Source organism: Lepidochelys kempii, chromosome 7 (assembly GCF_965140265.1).
Source record: "Lepidochelys kempii isolate rLepKem1 chromosome 7, rLepKem1.hap2, whole genome shotgun sequence".
Taxonomy (NCBI): domain Eukaryota; kingdom Metazoa; phylum Chordata; order Testudines; family Cheloniidae; genus Lepidochelys; species Lepidochelys kempii.
The window spans coordinates 78,682,289-78,707,047 of record NC_133262.1 but is presented as its reverse complement, the minus strand read 5'-3'; the positions used below and the strand labels follow the sequence as shown (position 1 = coordinate 78,707,047).

The following is a 24,759-nucleotide window of genomic DNA, read 5'->3' as shown; positions in this document are numbered from 1 at the left end:
GATCCAAATTGCTTATATTGTGTGCAGTATTTATCCCTCTCTGCACCTTTTCTTTTATGCTAAATGATAACTAAGGGTTGACTATATTGACACTCATGATAGTGGGGAAACTTAAGACTTGAAGTAATGTGCTATTTTAAGGAAAAAGGACTGTTTGTTTTAATGTAACAAATTATTTTGTCCACCAGATGGCAATGTTTGCCACAGAATATACTTTCAAGATGATAAAATAGTAAACATGACTTGGGTATTGCTACACACAGCTCAGTGGAAACTGTCACTCAATGCATAGCAGCAGTCAAAAAGCAAATACTGTGTAAAAAATTTTTTTTTGCCTTCTATAAATTAAGGAATGCCCCACTGTGGACTGCTGGGTTTGGTCCGATAACCCCATCTCAAAAGGGGGAAGTAGTAGAACCAGAATGGAGTCTAAAGGAGGCATAGAAGGAGAGCATGGAAAGAGTGGGACAGTTTAGAGAAATGTCAGAAATAACATAAGGTAAGTTCAGGTGCTCCTACTGACCTTTTCTTATAATATAAGAGCAGGGAAACAACAAAAAACTAAAAGACAATACATTTAAAACTGATAAAAGCAGCTGTATTTTACTTAACACAACTAACCTGCAGAACTCATTGCTGTATGAGAACTAGTGTTTAACAGGATTCACAAAAGAACTAGGTGTTTGTGGAGAATGTTGTATCCATGTTTTGGTTGTATTTTTTAACACCCCCCAGCATATTATAGCCAACTTCTGACAGGCATGAGGAAAAGATTGTCATGGGCAGTTTATTCCACTATTGTCTATTTGTGATTGTGGCACTTTCCACTGAAGCATCTGCTGTGACACTTATTGTGGTGGTTTTTTTAATGGACTATGCTTATTTCAGTCAAATTAAGAGCAGTGGATTATCTTACTTTGGGGAGGATGGGAAAGAAGCAATGTATCTATAGCTTGTAACTAAGGAGAAACTTAAGAGATTAATCTTCATACTACTGTAGCCGTCCTTGTTCAATTTGTGGGGAAAGCTGTCCTGAAGTCTGACCTAGGCTGGAGAACAATGTGAGAGGTTTCCTTTCAGGATCACCGTTTTGCGTGCTTGAGTACTCATCCTCAGTGGATAAGTGGCTTGGCATGAAGCAGAATGGATCAGGCCTAAGACTTAAATTATGCTTCAGTGGAGATGGCCAGTCCAAAAATGGTTTCCTGTACAGTGCCAGGAGCATGGCAGACAGCAGTTGTGGCAGCTACATAAAAATGGTTGAAATGATCCCACAATATTTAGTATTATTTCTTTGAGGGCTCAAAGACAGTGCAATTAATTAGGACCTTAAATAATTTTAGTTTGATTTCGCCACCTTTGGAAGGCATGCTAGCTTTTCAGTTTACGTGTAAGCAATTGCTACTGTTGAATTTTAACTAGTTATATATGAGTAAAAAGTCCAACATCCCCCCCTTCTATGCATACAGAAGTCAGTGAACTAGAGAATTTGATTGTCAGTTTAAGGAATACAGCAAAATTTCTTGAGTTGTGAGCAAATTCAAACCTGTTCCTTGAGCAAGTCCCGTGTTTTTATCTGCATTTCTTTCCTCCAGCCCTTGCCTTCTATTCAGGGAGAGAACAGACCAGGCATTAGGGAAAGAAGAAAATTTGCACAGAAGCTGAGAATAAGAGGGACCGTGGTGTTCTCTATGCACTTCAGCAGAAAGCTAGCACTAAAGCTGTGGGAACAAGCTCATTCTGTAGAGGAGGTACGGAAAACCACTGCACTTGTGCTTTGAGTCTTGAACTGAATAAGCCATTTTGGAATCTGTGTCCTATGGTTTCTGCTCAGTAGGTGCATCACCTCTTAAAACTGTACAGACAAGAATGTCATTTCACACACCACAACGACCCCTTGGCTCTTCCCAAGTTCTCTGTATGTACCTGAAAGTGAAAGGCTGGAAGTTGTGTTCCATTTTCCCTTACCACCAGCTATTTTTAGCATAACAAAACTTTATAGTTCAATTGACTGGCACTTTAATGTTTGTGAAGACTATTTTCACCCACTCTTATGGTGTTGAATACGACTGAGTTTATTTTCATAGGCTTGGTGACTGATTTACAGATGTAAACAAATATTTCCTTTTTGTGCAATTAAATACTGCTCACTAGCATTACTTCCATTCATGCACCTCTGAAGAACATGATACTTTTTCCTCAGGTTTTTTAAGCAATGTAATTTTTTTATATAGAAACCCAGAGTTAAATTTGATGCACCTTGATTAGTTATGTAAACAATCTAAAATTCCCCACAGAACGAATAACTTGGTTCCTTCATAGAAAGTTTATATATTTCTCCTGATTAATCTGAGGTTAATATTGTCAGGAGACAAGAGTGTGGCACATCAACTCATCTAGATATGGTGTAACTTATACACCTCTCCATTAACAAAATTGTGCATAATGAAATGCTTACAATCTGAATGAATGATAGAAAGCATCTTTCAAGCTGAAGTGGCAGCCATCTGGCAACCATAAGTTAAGTTCTGCATCGTTTATGGCATTATAGATACCTATTACACGTAGCATTACTTCAAAACCCTGAAGGATTGTGTTTGAAATGTTTTCCAAGCAGTCATTTGGTTTGAAACGTCAGAAGAAAGACGCAAGAGCTTGCATTTACCAATTTATGGTACCCTTAAGCTCTATGATTCAGTGTATTTCACAGTGACAGTTGCTGTAATGCCTTTTCTTGCACAGTAGGATTGTGTTAGATGTTGGCTGCCCTTGGATCATCATTGTCCTGGTGGTTTTCCCTTTTCTCACTTTGCTTAACTACATTTCATGAGCACTTCTTATGGTCTTCATTTAGCTGTTCATAAGTCCTTTCAGTATATCTTCAGAGAGCTCCAGGAGAGGGAGTTCAGGTGATGGAATGTCCAAGGGAGGAAGATTGGGTATTGGAATGTCCTTAGCTTTCCCTGCATTTGCTGCAAACTTCTGCCAAGTTGAGGCTGAAGTAGTAGCCGTTTCTGAATGCTGCTGTAGACCCCATAATTCTGACTTCTCCACAAAATCAGCATCTACATCCAACTCCTTCTCTACTGGAGCTTTTTGGAGTTTAATCCTTTCTGCTTTTAGCTGTTTATTTTCTCTCCTTAATCTCTCATTTTCAGCTACAAGAAATTCCACATGCCGTTTTAAATCCGCAATTTTGGTTGCCTGCTCCTCTATTATCGTTTTGTCATCTTTTGGGGCTTTGTTCCCAATACACACTTCCATTTGCACCTCTCTTTTCTGAAGCAGAAATAATAGTGTATCTGGCTCCCTGTCAAAGACACCCTGAGTTTCCTGTAGATGCTTACTTGCAGAAGGACTGTATTTCTGAGCAACAGGAACCAATATGTTTTGGTCTTCAGATTCTTCAGCTGATGGTTTATAAGAGGTCTGAAGGTGTTCAGCTATATCCTTGTCTGCATGCTGTTGGGCTTTTAGCCTTTCCTCTCTCTTTGCCCTTTTCCACCTCTCCTGGATGAGCAGTAACTGTTTCATGTGACTATCCCTTTGTAATTCCAGTGATAATTGAGCCTGTCCAAGAAAAAGAAGATTGACTGAATTAACACATAGGCCCTAATCCTGCAAGCATATGTGTGAGTAAAGTTACAGTCATGCTTCAGTGTTTACAGAATCAGTACCCTAGCATGTCCTGGAGGAGAAACCTCTTTCTCTAGCTTCTGCAATGCAGATTCAGGCATTATGCTATCAAACTCACTGTAACTGTAGTCTGTGATATGGAAGTGTTATGGGTGACTACTAAATTTTTGGACATCTGTAATTTCTCTTCCAATCCATATGGACACTTTTGAAGGGAGGAGATAAGTTTGATTGGCCTGTGACCATCCACAAATGAACTTGGGATGAGATGTCATGCCTTACTTGGCCTGTAATTCAACACGTGTATTTTTTAAATAAGTAGCAAATCCTTTTGTTGTAGTATATGGCTAGACCACTGCATTGACACCACCACTAAGCAGCAGAGACTGCTACAGTGAGATTACATCAGCATTTTCAAACTGACCCTCTATTCTGAGTCACTCCAATTGTTGGACCATTGGGGTGGATGTTCCAGGCTTAGCTAAAAAGTGTTCCATTTTTGGATGACATTTTCTCCATCGTTTAGCCATGTTTAACCAATAATAGTAATGGGGGAGTGGCAATTTTACAGACTGAATCAGAGGGCATGTATGACTTTACAGACTGGTGACGCAGGCACTCACTTGACGATCCAAATCCAAGTCCCTGCTCCAATGACTGTTCCAATAAGTGGAACGGCTTCAAGAGGAGAGACAGAAAGACCTGCCACAAAGTATGCCAGTGCACTTCCCTGCCATGGAGGTGACCCAAGTTCAAATTCCTGCTACACACACACACACACACTCCAGTCCAACAAAATATTCTGTCCAACCCAAAATGGATATTCTTTAGTTTTCCCCAAAGAGAATTCTTTTGTGGAACTGCCAGTGAATCACAATAAGGGGTTATTTACCAAGCTCTACTCCACCCTCCTGCTATCCACAGCTACTAGACTTGGGCCTTGGACAGCCAGGCATAAATTAGAGCAGTGCAGGTCATTCAAAGTAGGTAGCATAACTATATGGTGTAAAAGGTCTGATCACACAATTAGGACATAGTGTAATAGGCACGTGCCCAAGGGCCAGAGTTAGTGTGTTTGTACAATAATACCTTCAACATTTCCCAGCTGTGGAATGCAAACTAAAGGCAATCTCACCTGCTCCGATTGTGTCAGCTTCATGGCTTCAGCAAGGTATGCTGCACAAAAAAACAAATTGGTAAACGCTTAGGCCAGGATTGTGAAAATTAGAACACTTTTCCTGAAAGCAAAAGACTCACAAGTTTAAGAATTTTAAAAAGCTTTCAGATCTGATCATTTTGTTCACTGAATCCACACACACAGAGGGGATTACACTGGCAAACTATTGCTGGGAACATGCATACTGCTTTTCAAATGCATGTCTGCCCTTAAGAGCTTTAAGCCTACATAGTATTTAAAGGTAAACAGCTTCCATATCATCATCTGTGAAGCAAAGCCTCTTTGCTCATCCTGGTATAATATGCGTTGCATATTTCTATGTACAGTTCTAACTGCTTCACCTCTGAGGAGAGCACTACCAACGCAATTTCATTAGTCTTTCCAGATCAAAACGAAGGTTTGCAGGAAGTCCGCAAAGGAGGTGCAGCAGCATCCGCCCCTGCAGTACATAAGAAAGTGACAAAGCTAGGGGCCAGAGTCTTATTTACATCCATTTAAAGAACATACAAATGAAATACTAAAACACTCTACAGTAGAATACCACACTTTTCTTTGACTGCATTACTGATGGGGTAGGGAAGCAATATCCATGGCTCTCAGCCTGGATAAAAAAAAATCAATGATTTTTTTATTTAAGTGCATTTCTTTTTAAAATTAATTTTTAATTTTACAACTTTTAAGGCCTAAATTTACTATAATCTATTAAAATTACTTAAGTATTCAAGCAGTAGATATTTGCTGCTGCTGAAATTTTAGAGAAAGCTAATCCATCGAACTGCTGGAAGTCACTTGCTAAGCACCTGAAACCAAAAGTGGTTGAAGTGCTAAGTCAGCTTTTGACAGCAGTAGCCCCTTCCCCAGATGCAGAGAGAACGTTTTCTTCTTTTCAGTTTCTTCTAGTTCAAGTCAGTGATTAGTTCAAGGTTAAAGTGACTGGGGCAGGAATACAAGTTTCTCAGCTCCCTCCCCCAAAAATTATATTAAAAACAAGCCTACAGCACTTGGAGAAGCCACCTATCTAGTGGTCCTCCACACAAGACCCAGAAACTGCACCTGTCTAGCCAGTTGTGCCTATAATGTGGCCACCTCCCATCTCTCCAGAGCAGATTTCACCTGTTAATAGGCAGCAGCTGCACATTCACAAATCAAATGTGAACCTGAATACACATCTTTGTGAATAAGGATGGAAGACTGTCAATCATGGGGGGGGGGGCCTGCAGAACTGACCTCATTGCCCCTGAAGGTTGAAATTGCTTTATCAGCAATAGATTCATTAAAAAAATTAAGATTGCGAACCACCAATTGACTGTTTAGTTAAGATTTGTGGCTAAATATTTCCCGCATCATGCTGACAACTAGCTACTCCAAGTAAGAAAGGTATGAAAGATCAAAATTGAAGTGAAATTAAAGGCCACATTTCCAAGAGAGACTTCCGACAGGGCCTCTAAACCTGGGTTCACATTTTTTGCATGTATAAAAACAGCATTTATATGCAAGTATGTATCTAGTTACTTGGCCAGAGCAAGTTTCAAAGCTGCTTTTGAAAACTGGGTCATAAATATCTTATGAAAAGGTAACACTCACCAGCTGCTTTTTTGTGACAAGAAATTGCTTCTTCGTATTTCCCTGCTGCCAACAACCGGTCTGCTTTTCTACTCTGCTGATGAGCCTTAAAAGAAACAAAATGTTATTTTAATCAAAGCTAGGAATGGCTGGAGCTGGTTTTTATAGTAACTAGCTAGCACCAAACAGATAATCAGATGTTCACACATCATACACCTTCAGACTCTTAACCCAAGATCTCCCCTTCCAGCCTTTCCTATAATGCTCGCCCACCGTCGGACTTTTGTGCACAAATGTACTGTGCAGATATGGCAAAAGGTTTAAGGCACAACTGGCCTCACAGTAGCTATTTCACAGTGAATATATACCACCCATTTTATGAAGTGGCAGTGACTGTAAGTCTTCGCACACAATACTTAACACTTACACACTTGCAGTGGCAAACAAGTGTCTTAGGGCAGTGGTCCAAGACCAGTGCCAAAACAGCACTGCTGGTGTAAGGAACCAGCCACCAGTGGTTATATTGCCATGAGCTCCTGGAAACAATCCTCCAGAACTGTGGAGTTGTGTGTCCTAATGTGAGAGCCAGGAATCTTCTCATAAGCAATGTGTGAGATCAACCACACACACACACACACACACTTCTCTTGTGGGACCTGATGGTATAAGAGGGACTATAGCTCCCAACAGCTTTTCATTTTCTTCACGATCCTGAAGAGCTCCCTGCACTCAAAGCTGACAAAACAAGAGAAGCACTATCAGTTGATGCTTTCCATAAAAGCCTTCAACTTGGTTAAAACGTTACAAAATTCAGCGTAAGCAGCCATACTTTACTAGCAGTAAGCTGCTTCATAGCAACAGAGTAAGAGTAGAAGAGTTTTAACAAAGTAGAGCATGATTTAAGAGATACTGTTTCTAGAGAGAGGTTTTTTGTTTATGGGCCCTATCAGTTACATCAAACCAGTTGAGACATTTGGGTCAGTAGGATAGTTTTTATCATCCAGTATTGAGCCATGTGAACAAGGGCTCAGACTAGACTCAAGGATCTTTGTTTCAGAGTAACAGCCGTGTTAGTCTGTATTCGCAAAAAGAAAAGGAGTACTTGTGGCACCTTAGAGACTAACCAATTTATTTGAGCATGAGCTTTCGTGAGCTACAGCTCACTTCATCGGATGCATGCCGTGGAAACTGCAGCAGACTTTATTTATACACAGAGAATATGAAAAAATACCTTCTCCCACCCCACTGTCCTGCTGGTAATAGCTTATCTAAAGTGATCATCAGGTGGGCCATTTCCAGCACAAATCCAGGTTTTCTCACCCTCCACCCCCCCACACAAATTCATTCTCCTGCTGGTGCTAGCCCATCCAAAGTGACAACTCTTTACACAATGTGCATGATAATAAAGTTGGGCCATTTCCTGCACAAATCCAGGTTCTCTCACCCCCTCCCAAAAACCACACACACAGACTCACTATCCTGCTGGTAATAGCTCATCCAAAGTGACCATTCTCCCTACAGTGTGCATAATTAAGGTGGGCCATTTCCAGCACAAATCCAGGTTTTCTCACATCCCCCCCACCCCCATACACACACAAACTCACTCTCCTGCTGGTAATAGCTCATCCAAACTGACCACTCTCCAAGTTTAAATCCAAGTTAAACCAGAACATCTGGGGGGGGGGGGGGTAGGAAAAAACAAGAGGAAATAGCCACTCCCAGTCTCTATTTAAGCCTAAATTAATAGTATCCAATTTGCAAATGAATTCCAATTCAGCAGTTTCTCGCTGGAGTCTGGATTTGAAGTTTTTTTGTTTTAAGATAGCGACCTTCATGTCTGTGATTGCGTGACCAGAGAGATTGAAGTGTTCTCCGACTGGTTTATGAATGTTATAATTCTTGACATCTGATTTGTGTCCATTTATTCTTTTACGTAGAGACTCTCCAGTTTGACCAATGTACATGGCAGAGGGGCATTGCTGGCACATGATGGCATATATCACATTGGTGGATGTGCAGGTATACGAGCCTCTGATAGTGTGGCTGATGTTATTAGGCCCTGTGATGGTGTCCCCTGAATAGATATGTGGGCACAATTGGCAACGGGCTTTGTTGCAAGGATAAGTTCCTGGGTTAGTGGTTCTGTTGTGTGGTATGTGGTTGTTGGTGAGTATTTGCTTCAGGTTGCGGGGCTGTCTGTAGGCAAGGACTGGCCTGTCTCCCAAGATTTGTGAGAGTGTTGGGTCATCCTTTAGGATAGGTTGTAGATCCTTAATAATGCGTTAGAGGGGTTTTAGTTGGGGGCTGAAGGTGACGGCTAGTGGCGTTCTATTATTTTCTTTGTTAGGCCTGTCCTGTAGTAGGTAACTTCTGGGAACTCTTCTGGCTCTATCAATCTGTTTCTTTACTTCTGCAGGTGGGTATTGTAGTTGTAAGAAAGCTTGACAGAGATCTTGTAGGTGTTTGTCTCTGTCTGAGGGGTTGGAGCAAATGCGGTTGTATCGCAGAGCTTGGCTGTAGACGATGGATCGTGTGGTGTGGTCAGGGTGAAAGCTGGAGGCATGCAGGTAGGAATAGCGGTCAGTAGGTTTCCGGTATAGGGTGGTGTTTATGTGACCATTGTTTATTAGCACTGTAGTGTCCAGGAAGTGGATTTCTTGTGTGGACTGGACCAGGCTGAGGTTGGTGGTGGGATGGAAATCTTTGTGACAATATTTAAGTGGTGTTTACCCATTTAGGGCTTGTCTATATGGCGATTTAGTGCAATCGACTCAAAACACATGACGGAACTTTTAGTGGATAGCAGCAGGATCTATATAGCCACTCGTGTGACAGGCTCATGTGCTGCAGATTCACACCCTAGCTTGCACCAGACACTAAATTGCTGTATAGATAAACCCTTAGTATTGTTAACTTCCCACATTTTTGCTCATCCCCACCTTTGTCTGAACACAGCAGAGGAAGGTGATTCCTTTTTTCTGCCTTCTTCCAATGGAAAGATACTATTTTATTACCTCTTTCCATAGACTCTCACATGAGGTTATACCAAGGAAAAGAGCTTACTTTCCTGACAAACCACGGAGTGAATTCACAAGTATGTTAACCCAAAGATCACTGTTTGTTTCACAAAACAGCCATTTTCTATGCTTCACCCTTTGGCAAGAGAGGTTGGTTTGTGCATACAGTAACTTCATTTACTAAAATGCTCTTTAGGAAAATAGGAGCCCTGCTCAGAAAGTATCTGAACTGGGACATCTAACAGGAAATGAGCTTGGTATCTTGCATTAGTAATACCTGTAGAACCCTCAACACACTCAACTTTACAACTAGTTCTGTAGTTTCCCAAAGCAACACTTTCAATATCAAAATGGGTAGTCTTGGCCTGTCCAAGAGAGACAGGTCCAGAGAAGCCAGGTCAACCAGAAGAGGAGACATTAAGTCCTGAGAAGAAAAAAGTAGCAAGTTCATTGATCAGAATTAAATTCAGCAGAACAGAATCCCAGGTCCATTTTTGAATTAGCCTAGAATAATTTCTCCAGAAGAATTTTCTACAGAAAAAGTGTCATTTAAAATTATGGTTAAATAGCAAATCACAATACATAACCATGTGAAAAGCCTTCTTAAAAAAACCGTGGCCTGTCAGGTATTGATTAAGCAAGTGACTGACTAGAGGATTCCAAGCCTAGAATCCAACTCCATGTTAAGTCAAAGGGCCATTAACAGGAGCTTAACTGAGTCCTAGTTGATTAAGATATCCTTTCACATAAACAATCACCAAAAGCTAGCACTGTGATCCTACACTTTAGAAAGGAGGATTTCAAGAAGAAAAAAGTCAAAACCTTTAAGTCAAACTTGAGGAATCTAAAATCCTTAGGCTATTTAGGCATACTATGATGACCCAGAAGGCATGCACAACAAAAAAGGGGGACACAAACAGAAAATGGTACAGTTAAAGGACTGAAGAAATTTGAGCCAACAGCTATCCTTCAGAAAAATGGAAATGCAGCCTAAGTGAGGCCAACAGAGAAAAGCATAACTATAGCAGACATGTAAGGCATTAGATAAGCTAAGAGCAAATAGTTAAATACATAAACTAGAAATTCTTTAAGTATCAGCTGCAGAAAGACTTCAAGAATTTTAAGGTCTACTGGATAAGCAGGATGTTAAGGAAGCAATAGGACACTGCAAAGCAGCTAAATTATTTCTTAATCCGTTCTCTTCACGGTGGAAATGGGTGAGATGCTCAACTTCTCAGGTAAAGAGGTGACCCAACAAACTGAAATTTAAACAACGAAAAAATCACAGAAACGTATAGTATTCACATCCAGGAGTTAATGAATTTTAGAATGAATGGTCCAAGCTGCTAACAAACCTATGCAATTTCACTAAAATGAGTCAACAATTCTACATTGGAGGAAAGAAAATATTGTTACTGGGTGATCCTGACTTTCAGAGCAGTGAGCCTTACTTCAACAGATGGAAAACTAGTTAAAAGTGTAACTTACTTATAAAACACTTAGCTCTTATCTACACTACAGGGGGAGATTGATCTAAATTATGCAACTTCAGCTATGTGAATAACTTGGCTGAAGTTGACGTACTTAGATCTACTTCCCGCGGGGTCCACACTATGCAATGTCAACTCGAGATGCTCTCCCGTCAACTCCCCTTGCGCTTCCCATTCAGGTGGAGTACAGAAGTCGATGGGAGAGCGATTGGCAGTCAGTTTAGCAGGTCTTCACTAGACCTGCTAAATCAACCTCTGACGCATCGATCGCTGCACATCAAACCCCCGGTAAGTGAAGACAAGCCCAAAGATAAATATAAGGACAAACCAGCATGGTGCCTGTGAAAGAAGAATCAATTCAAATTGGATGTGTCCACAAGATGATAGCTTTCTGGCTCATTAAACTGAAGCCCTGGGACTGGATTCAGATAGATTAATAGGAGACATGACAGAGGTAAACAATAAGAAGAAGTAGTCAAGTCAGACACTCAATTAACTTCTCATAATACAGTAACAAGAGCAAAGGCAAAAATGTAAAAGTGAGGGCAGGAGGAGGAAGTAAACAAGACATAATGCCTCTGGAAGTCATTGCCACAAGAGAGGCCAAGAGCTCAGTGGGTTTCAGAAAGGCATTGGTTGTTTCCAGGGATGAGATGATTCATAGTTCCATCAGATAAGATACAAAGGTCTAAATTAAGGATAAAAATCTTTGTACTTCAGGTTATAGTCCTTCATTAATGAGGAGTTAGGAAAATATTCCCCTGTAAGCAGGTAATTACATTACTTTTTATTTATAGGGTTTCTTGCACCTTCCTCTGAAGTTGTATTGGCCACTGTCAGGACACTAGTGGACAATATAGGTGACTACTCTCTTTACGAGAACTCCTATAGCACATACACAAGTCTAGAGAGATTATTTGTTGTTTGGAACTATAAACAGGTATGGTAATCGTACTGCTCTTGTGGTCAGACCATCACCTCCTTGGCCTTATTCATACTTTTGTTAGTGCAGAAAACCTTACTTTATGGTCTGCTTTCAAATGTCAGGCAGGGACACCACTAAATGGTGACTCCTGCCCAGCCACCCACAGTTATCACCTATTTACCAGTCATTTACCACTCAGAACTCAAAATTGCTGCTCTCTCTTGTCTTCTAAACCCACACTAGACCTTTCCTCAATTGCTGACTACAGTCCTACGTCTACTAAACTGCTTTTAACAGGTTCTGGAGTTTCTTGTCAACCTCTATGGCTCCTTCCTCCAGCACAATCCTCTTAATTTTCAGCCTGGACACCCATCCCATCACTAAATTACCCCTTATACATGATTATTCACTTGTTTCTTGCCTGAGATCACAGATCAACTTATTACTTGGCCTTAGACCTTCTCTACATGCCATAACTTTAAATCTGTTTAAATCTCAGATTACCCTTGGTGCCAACCTACCGCAGTCATTAGTATTTTGGTCTGAGTTGCTTATATCAATTTAGCTTAAGTCAGTAAGGAATCTACAAGGCACACATTAAAATTGAGTCTCTATACAATAGAGTTCCACCAATTAAATCAAATCACTGGTTCTCTCATGCAGACAAGGCCTCTGTGTGCATCTTATCCTATTTCTGTAACCCCAGTGTTTCCTTCCCAGGTCTTGTGTCACTCATATAAACATTCTACAAAGGGTTCAGCCATAATTACTCCTTATCCCAATCTTGATCTGATGAAACAGTTATTCATGCTTTGATTCCCTCTAACATTCTTCCTAAATAGCTACTGCCACTTTTAACGGTCCCATGACTAGTTATACCTAACTCTCAAAAGTACTGAAATAGTATACACCAGTGAAGGAAAGACACTTACAAAATGCTGTGCACAAGTAGCTTCAAGTGTCTGGGTTTCCTGCCTATCACCTTTTATTTGTAGGGTGTATACATACACTAGAATTCCCCATACCTAGAACGACTGAGGATTTTCGAAGGCGTCTAACACCACATTTAACTCTCTAGCAGCGGTTATATTATCACTCCGAGCTGACGTGGCTAGAGGTGGTTTCTAATCAGGGCTCTGGTCCTATGTTGAAGAACGTGCACCGCCAGGACAGACCAGACAATGACCCCACGGGTCCTGCCTTTCCCCAGCACGGGGACGTGCCCCGGACGCCTGTTTACAGCGGCGTCTGCTGTCCCGCTGGCGGGCACCCGAGGCTGGAGTTCAAGGCCCCTGCCGCAGGGCGCGAGGGGAAGGTCCAACCGCCTCTAGCCGCCTCCTCCACACCAGCCAGCAGGGTCTCGTCCTCGCCAGCGACACTCAGCCCCCCGCTGTGCCACGAGGGCAGCTCCTCCCCCTGCGGCGCTGGTAAGCCGCAGCGCAGCCAGGGCTCCGGCGCGGTCACCCTCCCATTGCCCACGCCTGCCCCAGCCCCGAGTCCCTTCGCGCTCCGCACCTGCCAGCGGGGCAGCCGCCGCTCGCTCGCCCGCCCGCTGCCCAGCGCCCCCTCCCCGCCCGGGGCGCGGCTCACCAGGTTGAGGGGCCCCTCCATCACCTCCATAGGCGGTGGGGGCTGCGGGCACATGGGCTCTGCGGCTCCGTCCCGGCGCCCCTGCCCCAGGCTCGGCCTCCTGTAAACACGGAAACGCTTCCGCCTCGAGCACGCGCGCAGTGGCGTCACCGCGCCGCCCGGCTATCTCGCGAGGGCCACGTCCAAACGCGCAAATCCCACGAGAAGAGTGGAAGGTCTCCATGGTAACGGGCACCGGGCGACGCCGTGGGCAGCCGGCCGCGTATTTTCATTGGCTCGGAGGCGCCACTTGAACGTGACTGTCCGCGGGCGCGGGTTTGGAAGGGCGGGCTCTTTGGAGGAGCGGGAGGGGCAGAGGTGCAGGTGGCCGGGGTATCCGCGTGGGTGGGCGCCTCCCGGGGATGTCCATGCGGGTGCCTTGGCGGGGCACTAGCTGCAAGGGTGGTGGGTGGCTGGGCGCACGCTGCCCGGCCCGCCCGCAGTCCGGTTTTATCAGCGTCATCCCCGGTTTGTGTACCTCACAGGTAGCAGCCCTCGGGCCTGGCGGGGGGGCGGGAAGGCCTCGGGAGCTGCCTGTGACTCCTCTCACTCAGAAAAGGTTGAAAGCTGGATCCTCCATGTGGCTCTGAGATCTTGGCTCCAAGCCCGTAGATTGTCCTATCAGAATATCGTCCACAGGTCGCCGCTCCTCCTGCACACGCCAACATGCCTCCTGTCGCATGAGTGCTGCAGAAACCCAGGTCGAGAACCTGCATGTTGCTGGAGGTGACCACATTTCGGCCTGGAGACTCCCAAATTCTAATATTTTGGCTCACTAGGAGTGGCTACACTTGTAATGTCTTTTGATAGTATAATTTTGGAGCGGGAGGGCTGGGACCAAAAATCAGAGTGAGTTTTTCCCTTTGTCTTGTTCACTGCGAATTATCAGTGTCCGCCCACCTCATAGCATTGTTGTGCAGTGCTTGTTCATTAATGTCTGTAAAAGATTATTTAAATTCTCAGGTTTATTACTACCATTAGGAGAAAAAATGTGGAACTGTAGATAGAAGTTTCAAGAGTCTTCTCCATAATTCAACTAACACTGTGGTATGATTAGAAAAATGTAATTTGGGTTGCCAATGTACATATAAAATTTAAGTCTAATAAATAAATCTTGGGAAGAGCTTCTACATAGAACTAAGGATCCTAGCATATTCTTCCAAAGGAATTTTCTGTTAAATGTCTATTTAGTGACAAAATTGTTATTGGTACTGCAAAAAAGAGAAAAAAGACTCTAAACACCCTTGACTTTTGTGTAAAAATTGCATGTGACTTTGTGAATCTTGAGAAATGGGAACGAATGACTGAAATTTAATTCTCATTGTTAGAAATGTGTGCCTAGTAAATCTCCTATTGCTGTAACTACCATCATAATATATTTATAGACATTTTTATAATGTTATACTATTCTGGGTCATGTTGAAAAAGTTTAAAACACTTGAATGTGAGAATTCTCATGGAGTTTGTGAAACCCCTTAATCGTGTTGCTGGCACAACACTATAATGCTCTGCTGTAAGAGGATGTAACATATTTAATCGCTGTGTAATCTTTTCAGTCTTTTTTGTTATGTGTTCCTACAGTGCCTACCACAATGTGGCACTAGCCTTTGAATGTTACCACAGTAATACAATATTTGTACACTTAGTGGTATGCATCTTAGCTGATCAGCTGTAGTTTCTAAAAATCTCCCCTAGGGGTCTTCAAGGACCATCATTCTTTAAGTGGATGATGATTTCTTCTAAGTGAAGGAATGTCTGCAGTAGTTGTGTGACATTTCATTGGGTGGAAAAAGCTTCTATCCTTGAAGTACCCAGTGGAAATGACTGATTATCATTCAGAAAAGTTCTTAACTATTTACTTTTGTAGTGTGCAAGCTGTTCCAAAGGAACACTATTAATTAAAGAAAATATTGGCAATCAATTCATTTCCTACCTTGTGACTAATAATATTAAAATTAAAGCATTTTAAAAATCCAGGTAACTTGTCACCATTTATCTCTTTGTTATATTTTGCATTATTCTACTCTGGCAAAGAAGTATCCGTGAAATCAGTTTCACTTTCAAGGTTTTAGTGCAGCAATCTTTGGGCTTCAGATATTACAGGAGAAAGTTTTGATTTAAAAAAAGTGTTCCTGTTTTTTATTTTTAATCGCAAAACCATTTCTAGTGGTCTTATTTTTCATAAAAGTCAGACTTCTGTGTATAACCAAAGTTAAAAAGAGGATCGGAAATAATTTTTATGGTGAGAGAATAATTAAAAACATTGGTCTCCTCTAACAGTAAGGACCCAAATCTTTTGTAGTGTGAATAAACAAACACCACCAGACCCTTCTTTGTAGTTGTTTTTACACCTTTTTTCTGCAACACAGAATTTGGTGTAGCACCTTTATTAATAAATATCCATGCAGAACAAAACTGTTTTTCACATGCCTCTGACACTGGAATCAAGCTGTCTATGAAAGCGTTACAACTAAAAGAGAAACACCGTTATTTGCAACTGTAAGATAATGATGGAAGGAAATGAGATTCTTTCCGGTACTTCAGGGAGGTTTTTTGCTGTACTGTATATTGTGGTAATGCCAAAGTGGGGCCTTCCAGTCAGGAGCATGGTCCTGTAGTGAGTGCTAAGTGCTGTACAAACACGGGAATACACATGAAGAATTTACAGTTTAAGACAAGATGACACAGTAACAAGGGAGGAAAGGATGATGGTATTTGTACTGTTTCTTTACATTTGGTGAACCTCTCTAATGAATCAGAGAAAGAGAGACAAAGTAGCTTCAGGGATAATACTGTTCAAATAAAACAACTTCTTCTGTGATTCTTTTACAATGTCATATATGAAGGGTAACAGTAGATTGAGTGTGGGGGGTTACCAAGGTTAGCTATGTGCTAATGAACCAATGGCACTAAATAATTTTAAAAAGTTTGTTTTTGTCTTTAGAGTGGCAGCATGGTCCACTACACAGCACTGGGTTAAGGAGTCAGCAGAGCTGCTGACTGACTTGGAGCAAATCAGCTATATTTGCTTCAGCTTTGCCATTTGTAAAATGGCTTTCTTTGTAAAGAACTTTGAGATCTAATGGGTGAAAAGTAGGGTGACCAGATGTCCCGATTTTTGGGTCTTTTTCTTATATAGACTCTTATTACCTCCCACCCACTGTCCCAATTTTTCGCATTTGCTGTCTGGTCACCCTAGTGAAAAGTGCTCTATATGAGCTGAGCATTGCTGTTTATTATGGGAGTGAAGGGTAAATGGAAGGATGAGTTAATAGAAGCATAAGAGAAAATGGATGGAAAGGGAAGAGGGATATTGAGAGAGAATCATGGAATGGAGGAGAGAATGAAGAGGAATATAGAGGGTAAGGAGACTGAGACTACCAACAGACAGACCCATAGAAAGAAATGAGGAGCAAATAGCCAATCAGCAGACAGTGAACAACAGCCAGAGTTCCATTTGTAGAATGCAGTCTGCTGATCTAACTGGTGTCTATGGGTTCTTAAGGTGCCTCAGATGCCATCACCTTGCTCTACTTTGGCTCCCAGCCATTCATGTGTCAGTGAGGCTAGTTCTGCCCCTAGGAGTGCTGTGTGGCCTTTTCTAACCTAGGTGGTTAGATGGGATGGTCCACTAGGGCCTAGTCCTCTGGAAAATGTATTAGTTTAGGAGAAGCTATTTCAGCCACAGGATTTTCAAGGCTAGTTTCAGATACTGGACTTTATTTACCATATATCTAAGTGTAAACTTCAAAACTTGATCCTGTACAATCTGGAGTGCTCCAGCATTTGATACGTGCCAGATTCCCTCTTTCATTAGAGCACCCAGATATTCAATAATGAGGCACTGCAGTGACTGCTGGATACTAAATGCTTGTGAACTGGAGCCCACAGATCAGGAAGTTGGAAGTTGATTGGGGAAGTTGGATAGCGGATCAGTGGAGTGACAGCTAACATCAGCCAAGATGGAGGAGGCCATCAAGTAGGGAAACCCGCTTCACTTTCAAGCACTCAACCCAACCCAATAAGATGTTAAAACCCATGTGCACCCCTTATGCTTAATCTTACGATCCTCCTCCCCACCAGCACATACAGCTGACAACTCTTCCTTGCCTTTGTAGTATAACAAATATCTTCTCAACTACCTTGTTTGCTCAGAACTCCTTCCCCATAATAATAAGCACCCTTCCTAAGCCTTGCCCGCAAGCTGCCCAGTCCTTTTTCCCTTTACTGTAGATCATAGAATCATAGAATATCAGGGTTGGAAGGGACCCCAGAAGGTCATCTAGTCCAACCCCCTGCTCAAAGCAGGACCAATTCCCAGTTAAATCATCCCAGCCAGGGCTTTGTCAAGCCTGACCTTAAAAACCTCTAAGGAAGGAGATTCTACCACCTCCCTAGGTAACGCATTCCAGTGTTTCACCACCCTCTTAGTGAAAAAGTTTTTCCTAATATCCAATCTAAACCTCCCCCACTGCAACTTGAGACCATTACTCCTCGTTCTGTCATCTGCTACCATTGAGAACAGTCTAGAGCCATCCTCTTTGGAACCCCCTTTCAGGTAGTTGAAAGCAGCTATCAAATCCCCCCTCATTCTTCTCTTCTGCAGGCTAAACAATCCCAGCTCCCTCAGCTGTGCAACCCAAAGAAGTCTAACAAGGTTTTGCACATCTTATTCTTTACAAAGGATCATGCAGAACCTAGAGTTGTGGCATGTGTTACTAATCAAGTATATTTTACTGATTCTGCTGCATATTTTAGTACTTGAGATCTTAAACACTATTAATTAAGCTGCATACTTTGATGATCCATTTCCATGATGCACTAATCCAGCTGCAGACTTTGATGATCTAGTTAGATATTATGTAGGATGAGATTTTAGATACTCTGGCAGTCAAATTGCATACTATTAAGCTGCTTACATTTCTATCCACTTTATTAACTCTGCTCTGTTCTTTGCTGACTGAGCCGCAGTTTTTTGTTAGGTTATATCTGAATTATTAATCTGATATGTATTTTTCCCATATATTATCCAAAATATGTATTGATGCACGATTGGAGCTAATATGGCTATTGCTTTCTGTTTGTTTACCAAAACTAAATACATGCTAGTATATGCTAAAAACTGACTGCTATGCTAAACAGTTTTCTAGAAATAAAACAATAAGTCCTGGGGAATTTTTTTTCCTTAGCAAGTGTCAAGAGTAACAAATTAATTTAATTTTGTAAAACCTGCAAGAAAAGTTAAAATAGCAAACTAATTCATGAGACAATGTTCTCAGTAAAAATGGATCTAAAATACTGTCTGAACTCAGTACTTGTGAGAGGAGAGGTGTGTGGGTAAGGAAAATTATATCAGCCAAATAAAGCTTTTGGAGCCATGCTGCTGGTGCAAAGCAAGACAGCTCAGGGATCCTGATGTCCATGTAGTCTGCAAAGCACATATTGCTCTAGCTGCTACATATGTAAAATAATCATAGGGAATTCTTCCCCTTCTGCTTTGCAAGTTGGCTTTGCTTTTTAGACGTCTCTTTGAGAGATTTGACTGAAAAGCATTATAGTTGTGCAGCAGTGTTATTATGTTTGCTTGTTTCTTGTTATGTTTTTCCGAAAGAACAGACGGATTCTTTGTCAGAATTATCTTTAAGACAAAAACAAAAAAAAAGAGAAGAAAAGTAAATTCTGCATGGGAGAGCATCCTGTCACGAACAGGAAAGAAGTAGGTTTGAGAAACAGTAGGGGACTCAGACAGAATCCCAGCCTGCTGTCCCCCAGGTTAGGGTTGAAGACTGGAGGTCCTCTCTTCCACCAGTGATGTAAGGGTTAAAGATGTGGCCCATGGAGACTGATTTTGTAGGACTTCATATATGCAGCAAGACATCACAAGGAAACAGTCTACCACATTAGCCATCTTTGTAGGCCTGTATCTGGTAAGGAATAGTAGGAAGATAGGTTCGGAGATTCTCCATGCTGAGAGTATATCATTGATGCGGAAAGGAGAGAGTTGCAAGGAGTTAAGGACAGAGAGAAACGTGGGGGAGGGGTCTCACCAACTCCATGATGTAGACTTTCCTCTCAATGGTACTGTCACAGTTTTATCATGACTCTCATAATAGTTGGTATTTTTCCTAAGTCATTTAATGGCGTGAGAATGTCGGCTTTCATTTTTAAAATAAGTATGATTCTAGTCCTTATGGTTTCAGAGGAAAAGCTTGAGATCGTGATCCCTAATGGCCCAAAACATGAAGACAAAAAGAACCCCAAAACAATTATTTTTAAACATCTCAAAAATTTTCAGCCAATTTCATGATGGAGTATGGGGGTGAGTAGAGGTAGGGTCTGCCTCATGGTTTTTGAGTGTTCGAGGTTGGCAAGTTTAGTCTCCATTTGGTAAATACTTCTTTTAGGCTAATGTTGTTCTAAATCACAGTTTTTGGCTCTGGGTGAAATGAAACTTTATTTGGGTCCAGAACCTATAAGAAACTCCATGTGGGTAAATCCCTGCATTTGTGTGGAAACCCAGTGAAGTCAGTGAGGCTCTGCATGGACACCTGGGACCCGTGGCATGGAATCAGCTGTAGGACCAAAGCCTAAGTCTGTCAACTCTTCATTGCTCTACTCCCATTTGAGGGCATCCTGGGATACTTGGTGGCTGGCTCTTTCGAGACAGAGGTACCAGATAGCTAGGTATCTCACACACACCCTGTATCTCCTGTGCCAATGTGCACTGAACTGAACAGAAAGTGTCTGTCTGTCAAGAGATCAGTTTTAAGCAATTTAAAGGTGCAGAACAGAGAAAACTAAAGCATAATAAAAGAAAAGGAGTACTTGTGGCACCTGTTAGTCTCTAAGGTGCCACAGGTACTCCTTTTCTTTTTGCGGATACAGACTAACACGGCTGCTACTCTGAAATAAAGTATAATAAACACTGCTACATACACCGCATTTCTCATTAATGACTTTCTAGAAAGGAAGACATAGTAAAAATTACCTTTTAAAATTGTGTACGTCATTGTGTGGCAAATATTTTCCCAATTTAGATTTCTGGCTCCTCCTAGAAACTGTATAAGGAATAGGTTGATTATATAATGTATAAATTAAACCTCTTTCTAAAAGAGGAAATATTAAAGTGTATTTCTAGTCAGGATGTGCCTGTCAGCAGGAAGCTTCCTGCAATACCCAGTGTTTTCAGAGTGGAATCTTAGAGTGGGAGGGAAGTATTTAATTGCTATTTACCTGTCTAATGCTGCCTTTGACACACATGATGAGCCAGCTTCATTTGACTGTCACCTCCTTAGGAGGCAGAATTCTTCAGCCCACACTTTGCTTAGCATTGACTATTTCTTTATCTATTCTTTGTGCCTTTGCATTTTGCCTGGACTGTGCATTTTCAGTTAAGCACTACTTAAAGACAGGCTCCTCAGTTGTGGCATTGTAGGAAAGCCCACATATCCTCCCACACAGCGCCTTCCTCAAAGAGAGACGGGGATGCCTATGTCTTTGAAGAAGCACTTTTTAAACAAAAGGGATTCCCCTATGTGCTGATGTGCCTGACAACTTATTTCTCACCACACATGTATAGCTATCATAGGGATGTGTCTAGCTACATTTGTTAGATCTTCAGAGTGACCACATTTCAGGACCATCCCCCAGCTCAGCTATATAACTTCAAGTTGCCTCTAGGGAGGGCTGGAGAGGGGCTGGGGGCAAGACAACGCATATGGCAGGATTTTGGCAATTTCGCATGAAAGAACTTGTTTTAAATGGTGGGGAGAATTGTTAGGTTTTTGGGAGTGGGAGGATGGTAGTTTGGGGAACACATAAGACAGGCATGCCACTATCATCTCTTCCTTTGTTTGAGTATCTCTTTGGATCTTGGTTCCCCCAAGCCCCTCTCCCATTTTCTACCTCATTCATTATTAAATGGGGTCAGTAGCTAGGACCAATACTCTAAAGGGAGACAGGAGTTAAAATAGATTGGACAGAGAATTGCAACTGGAATTACAATGATAGTTATAGGTTTATTTTTCCCCAGGAGATTCGGATTATTATAACTAGTGAATACTTTGTGGTCACATTTGCAAAGGAGCCTCAGCATAGCCTTTACATCTTCACCCACAATTTTCTACTTGTACTTGGCTGCAGGGACAAATGATAGAATTTAGATATCTAACCTACCTGATTTGCAGGGCAAAATCAGTTACTTTTAAAAAAGTGTTGAAAGGTTATACAGGTAGGGCAGGCCCAAATCTGTGTATAGACATTTTATTGCAAAAAATAATTCCCCTTCTGCATATTTTCATAATCTTATTTACATGCAAGCGATTGACCCAGATACGTGATCTGTTTTGTGTGTGTAAGCACAACATGTGTTCATTAACCAGAGGAACCACAATCACTTCTGATGTTTTAATTAGTTAAATAATATGTAAAGGCATTATTATTTAAAAGAGAAACCACTGATACCTGTATAATAAGAAAAAAGGAATGTATACTACTGTGGTGTTCTTGGAGTAGTCAGGCCTCTTATTTTGGTTTTAGATGCAAGAAGATTTTTGTTCCTGCTTACAGACTATCAGTCTAAATCCTCTGAACATTTCTGAGGGCAGAATTTTGCCCATAGCAAATGAAATAATATTTTATTACAGCTAGTTTAGACTAAGAATCTTTTGATTGACTTTATTGGGCTTTGGATCAGGCTCTAAACGAATAATTATATCTATAGCATTATACTTCTATTCCATACAGTTCATTTTCCTAAGGGAGTTGGTGGGGAATGTATGAAAGAAAGGGTTCTGAGGATGGGGCATAAGCCAAGCAGTATGCCTTAACCTTGCCTTATCCATGTGTGAGATGTTGTCAGCTGAATTTCCATAGTGTCGTGGTGATCAGATTCACCCCAACTGGAATCGGAACTGAAACATTGCTACTTTCCTTCCTGCCTCTGAGCATGGTGATAAATTAATATTTGGTCAGCTGATATGTTGCATTTCCCCCTTACCTTCGCCACAGAAATGTGTGAGATCCACTCCTGTTGTTTCACCAGCACTGGATTTTTTATTTAATTTTCCCCTTGTTACCCCATTCAGCAAAGGGCCTATGGAACCTCTCACCCAGCTCAGCAGTCTGGTTTCTGTGGGCAAGGGTTTCATTTCCTCACTGCTCAGTGGGGGCGGTCCCCCCGTTCCCCCCCACACACACACACACACTCAGAACAAACAAACACAAATTAGGCCAGTTTTAGCTTTGTGAGGTAGTCAACTGACAGAGGCCAACTCCCTGACATCAGTCCATAAAACTAGAGGTAGTGAGACCGTGACTTTATAGAGGCCAGGGCTCTGATTTCAGCCTAGAGGAGGAGAACCGCCAACCTCACAGAAGCCTGGGCCTTAACACTGTTGCCGGCACCCAGTGCCGAGAGGCTGAACAACAGCTTGAGTTGGTTCGTTACCCGGTGTGCTACACCCAATAATCACAACGGGGTGGAGAAGCAGAAAAGTTTATTTGAAGCTTCAAATAGGTACAGGGAGATTTGAATCTCAAATCCTGTACCCAGAGCAGGAAGTTACACAGGCTTTTATACATCCTTTTTCCCAGCATACTTATCCAATAGCAAGCTGCCCCAAGTATCCATATAGCCAGCCAATCCAGTTCCCAGCTAGTTCCCTGGTTCTCTGTATCATTTGTTAAACTATACATAAAGCTGCTTTATTCTGCATTGTTCTTCCATATCTGCCCTGTGTGGCCTTGCTTAGTTTCAGGCAGTCTGACTCTGCAGCATATTGTTGCAGATTCTCAGCATAACTGCTGTGTGTGCCTCCAGGTGGGGGAGCCAAGGACACTTGGGCTTAGTATGCAGAGCTGCTGCGAGTGCCTCCAGGCGGGAGGGGGGGCCAAGGACACTTGGGCCTAGCGTGAGGGGGCTTCATCGACACTCGTGGTCTTCCATCCCCTCGAGTTACCTAGTGGCCATGCCACAGTGTCCCCAACAACATTATGCTTTGAAGCCTAGAATCTTACTGAGAAACTTTTACTTAGCTCTTTCTCTCAGCCTCCTTTCCATTTCTGCTAAAAGCAAGAGCTCCAAGAATGACAACATAATAGAATCATTCAACTAACCAAAGAAGAGACAATCTTCCCCTTGGGTTCTGTATGGAATCTTTACATTCCTCTCTTTGATGTTGGAGATCCCAGCCCTGGTGGCAGTTTTGCCTAAGGTCAGAACTACAGGTTTGGATGTGCAAACTCATTTTTGTTAAATTTTACATAAAATGTTATGGATTTTAAGCTTTTTATCTTGTTTAATTCCACAAAATGTTTCTAGGTGTGGAAGGGTCAAGTTAGACAGTGACTTGCTTTAATTATTCTTGTGATTGTTCACATTATGGCTTTCAGCAGGAAAGAGCATCTAAATTTGATTTTTCTCTTGAAGCTCATCCTGTGAAGTGTGAAAAATTGGAGCTGTTTAAGATAAGAGGCAGTCTCCAAGAAGTTCAATTTTACTACACTCATTTTTTGGTCAAAACTTTTAGCTGCACAAGATAGGTCCACCATGAGGAGGGATTTTCTTCTCTGCTACTCTATTTTTATGAGAAACTTCCTTAATCTTTTAAAAAGCTTTGTCCAGATTAGATAAAATGGTTGTGGTTATGCATTTGCAGTTTATACGTGTTAGCTAAAATTAAACTATCCTCAACCACTCCTCCCAGTCTAGACAAATACAAAGATTACGTCATTTAACTTGGTTGAGTTCAGCTTGTCGAACTATTAACTGCCAATGATTTATTCATTGGCATTGGCTCTTTTTCTATTTATGAATTGTCTGGAAATCAATCATGATTTTGACAAATATATTTATTTGTATTTGTCCAGCAAATAATTTTACAAACATGTTTGGGTCCCTGGAGTCATAATACAGTTGTAGCACTGGAAATGCATGTGATAAATTCACGGAAACAGACAGGGAGAAAAGCTGGAAACAATTCAGGAGTCCATGATAAATATCAAAAGTACGGACTTTAAGATTCAAAAAAAGTACATTGATTTGACTAATAAAAATCACGTAACAACAGGCATATGAAATGCTCACCCATTCGAAAAAAACCCTGCCACCATCCAAAACCAAATAAATCAGAATTACAATAAACCAGCTAATATTTAGCAGTTTGCCACTCTTCAGTGGGAAACTACAGTGCTGCCAGCGTTACAGTTTATTTGTACTGCAGTACTGCAAATTGATAAATTAAAAAGTAATGAGTCACCAGAACCAGATAGCATTCATCCAAGATTTCTGAAGAAACACAAATAAGAATTTGGAAAACTACT

The 24,759-nt window shown here is 41.6% G+C and overlaps 1 protein-coding gene across 1 annotated transcript; it reads right to left on the bottom strand.

Moving 5' to 3' along the window:
* Positions 1-2,051: 2,051 nt before the first annotated feature.
* On the bottom strand, positions 2,052-13,544 carry NRBF2 (nuclear receptor binding factor 2). Its single transcript, XM_073353436.1, has 4 exons — positions 13,399-13,544; positions 6,398-6,482; positions 4,772-4,812; positions 2,052-3,570 (listed from the first exon to the last, which is right to left on the bottom strand). Exons 1-4 carry the CDS (start codon positions 13,450-13,452, stop codon positions 2,851-2,853), a joined length of 900 nt encoding a protein of 299 aa, XP_073209537.1. The 5' UTR covers positions 13,453-13,544; the 3' UTR covers positions 2,052-2,850.
* Positions 13,545-24,759: the final 11,215 nt, after the last annotated feature.

Coding starts and splice junctions, on each gene's coding strand:
- NRBF2 (XM_073353436.1), bottom strand. CDS start 13,452: ATGTGCCCGCAGCCCCCACCGCCTATGGAGGTGATGGAGGGGCCCCTC. Junction 4,813..6,397: donor TTGTCACAAAAAAGCAGCTG/GTGAGTGTTACC, acceptor TTTTTTGTGCAG/CATACCTTGCTGAAGCCATG. Junction 3,571..4,771: donor AGCTGACACAATCGGAGCAG/GTGAGATTGCCT, acceptor TTTCTTGGACAG/GCTCAATTATCACTGGAATT.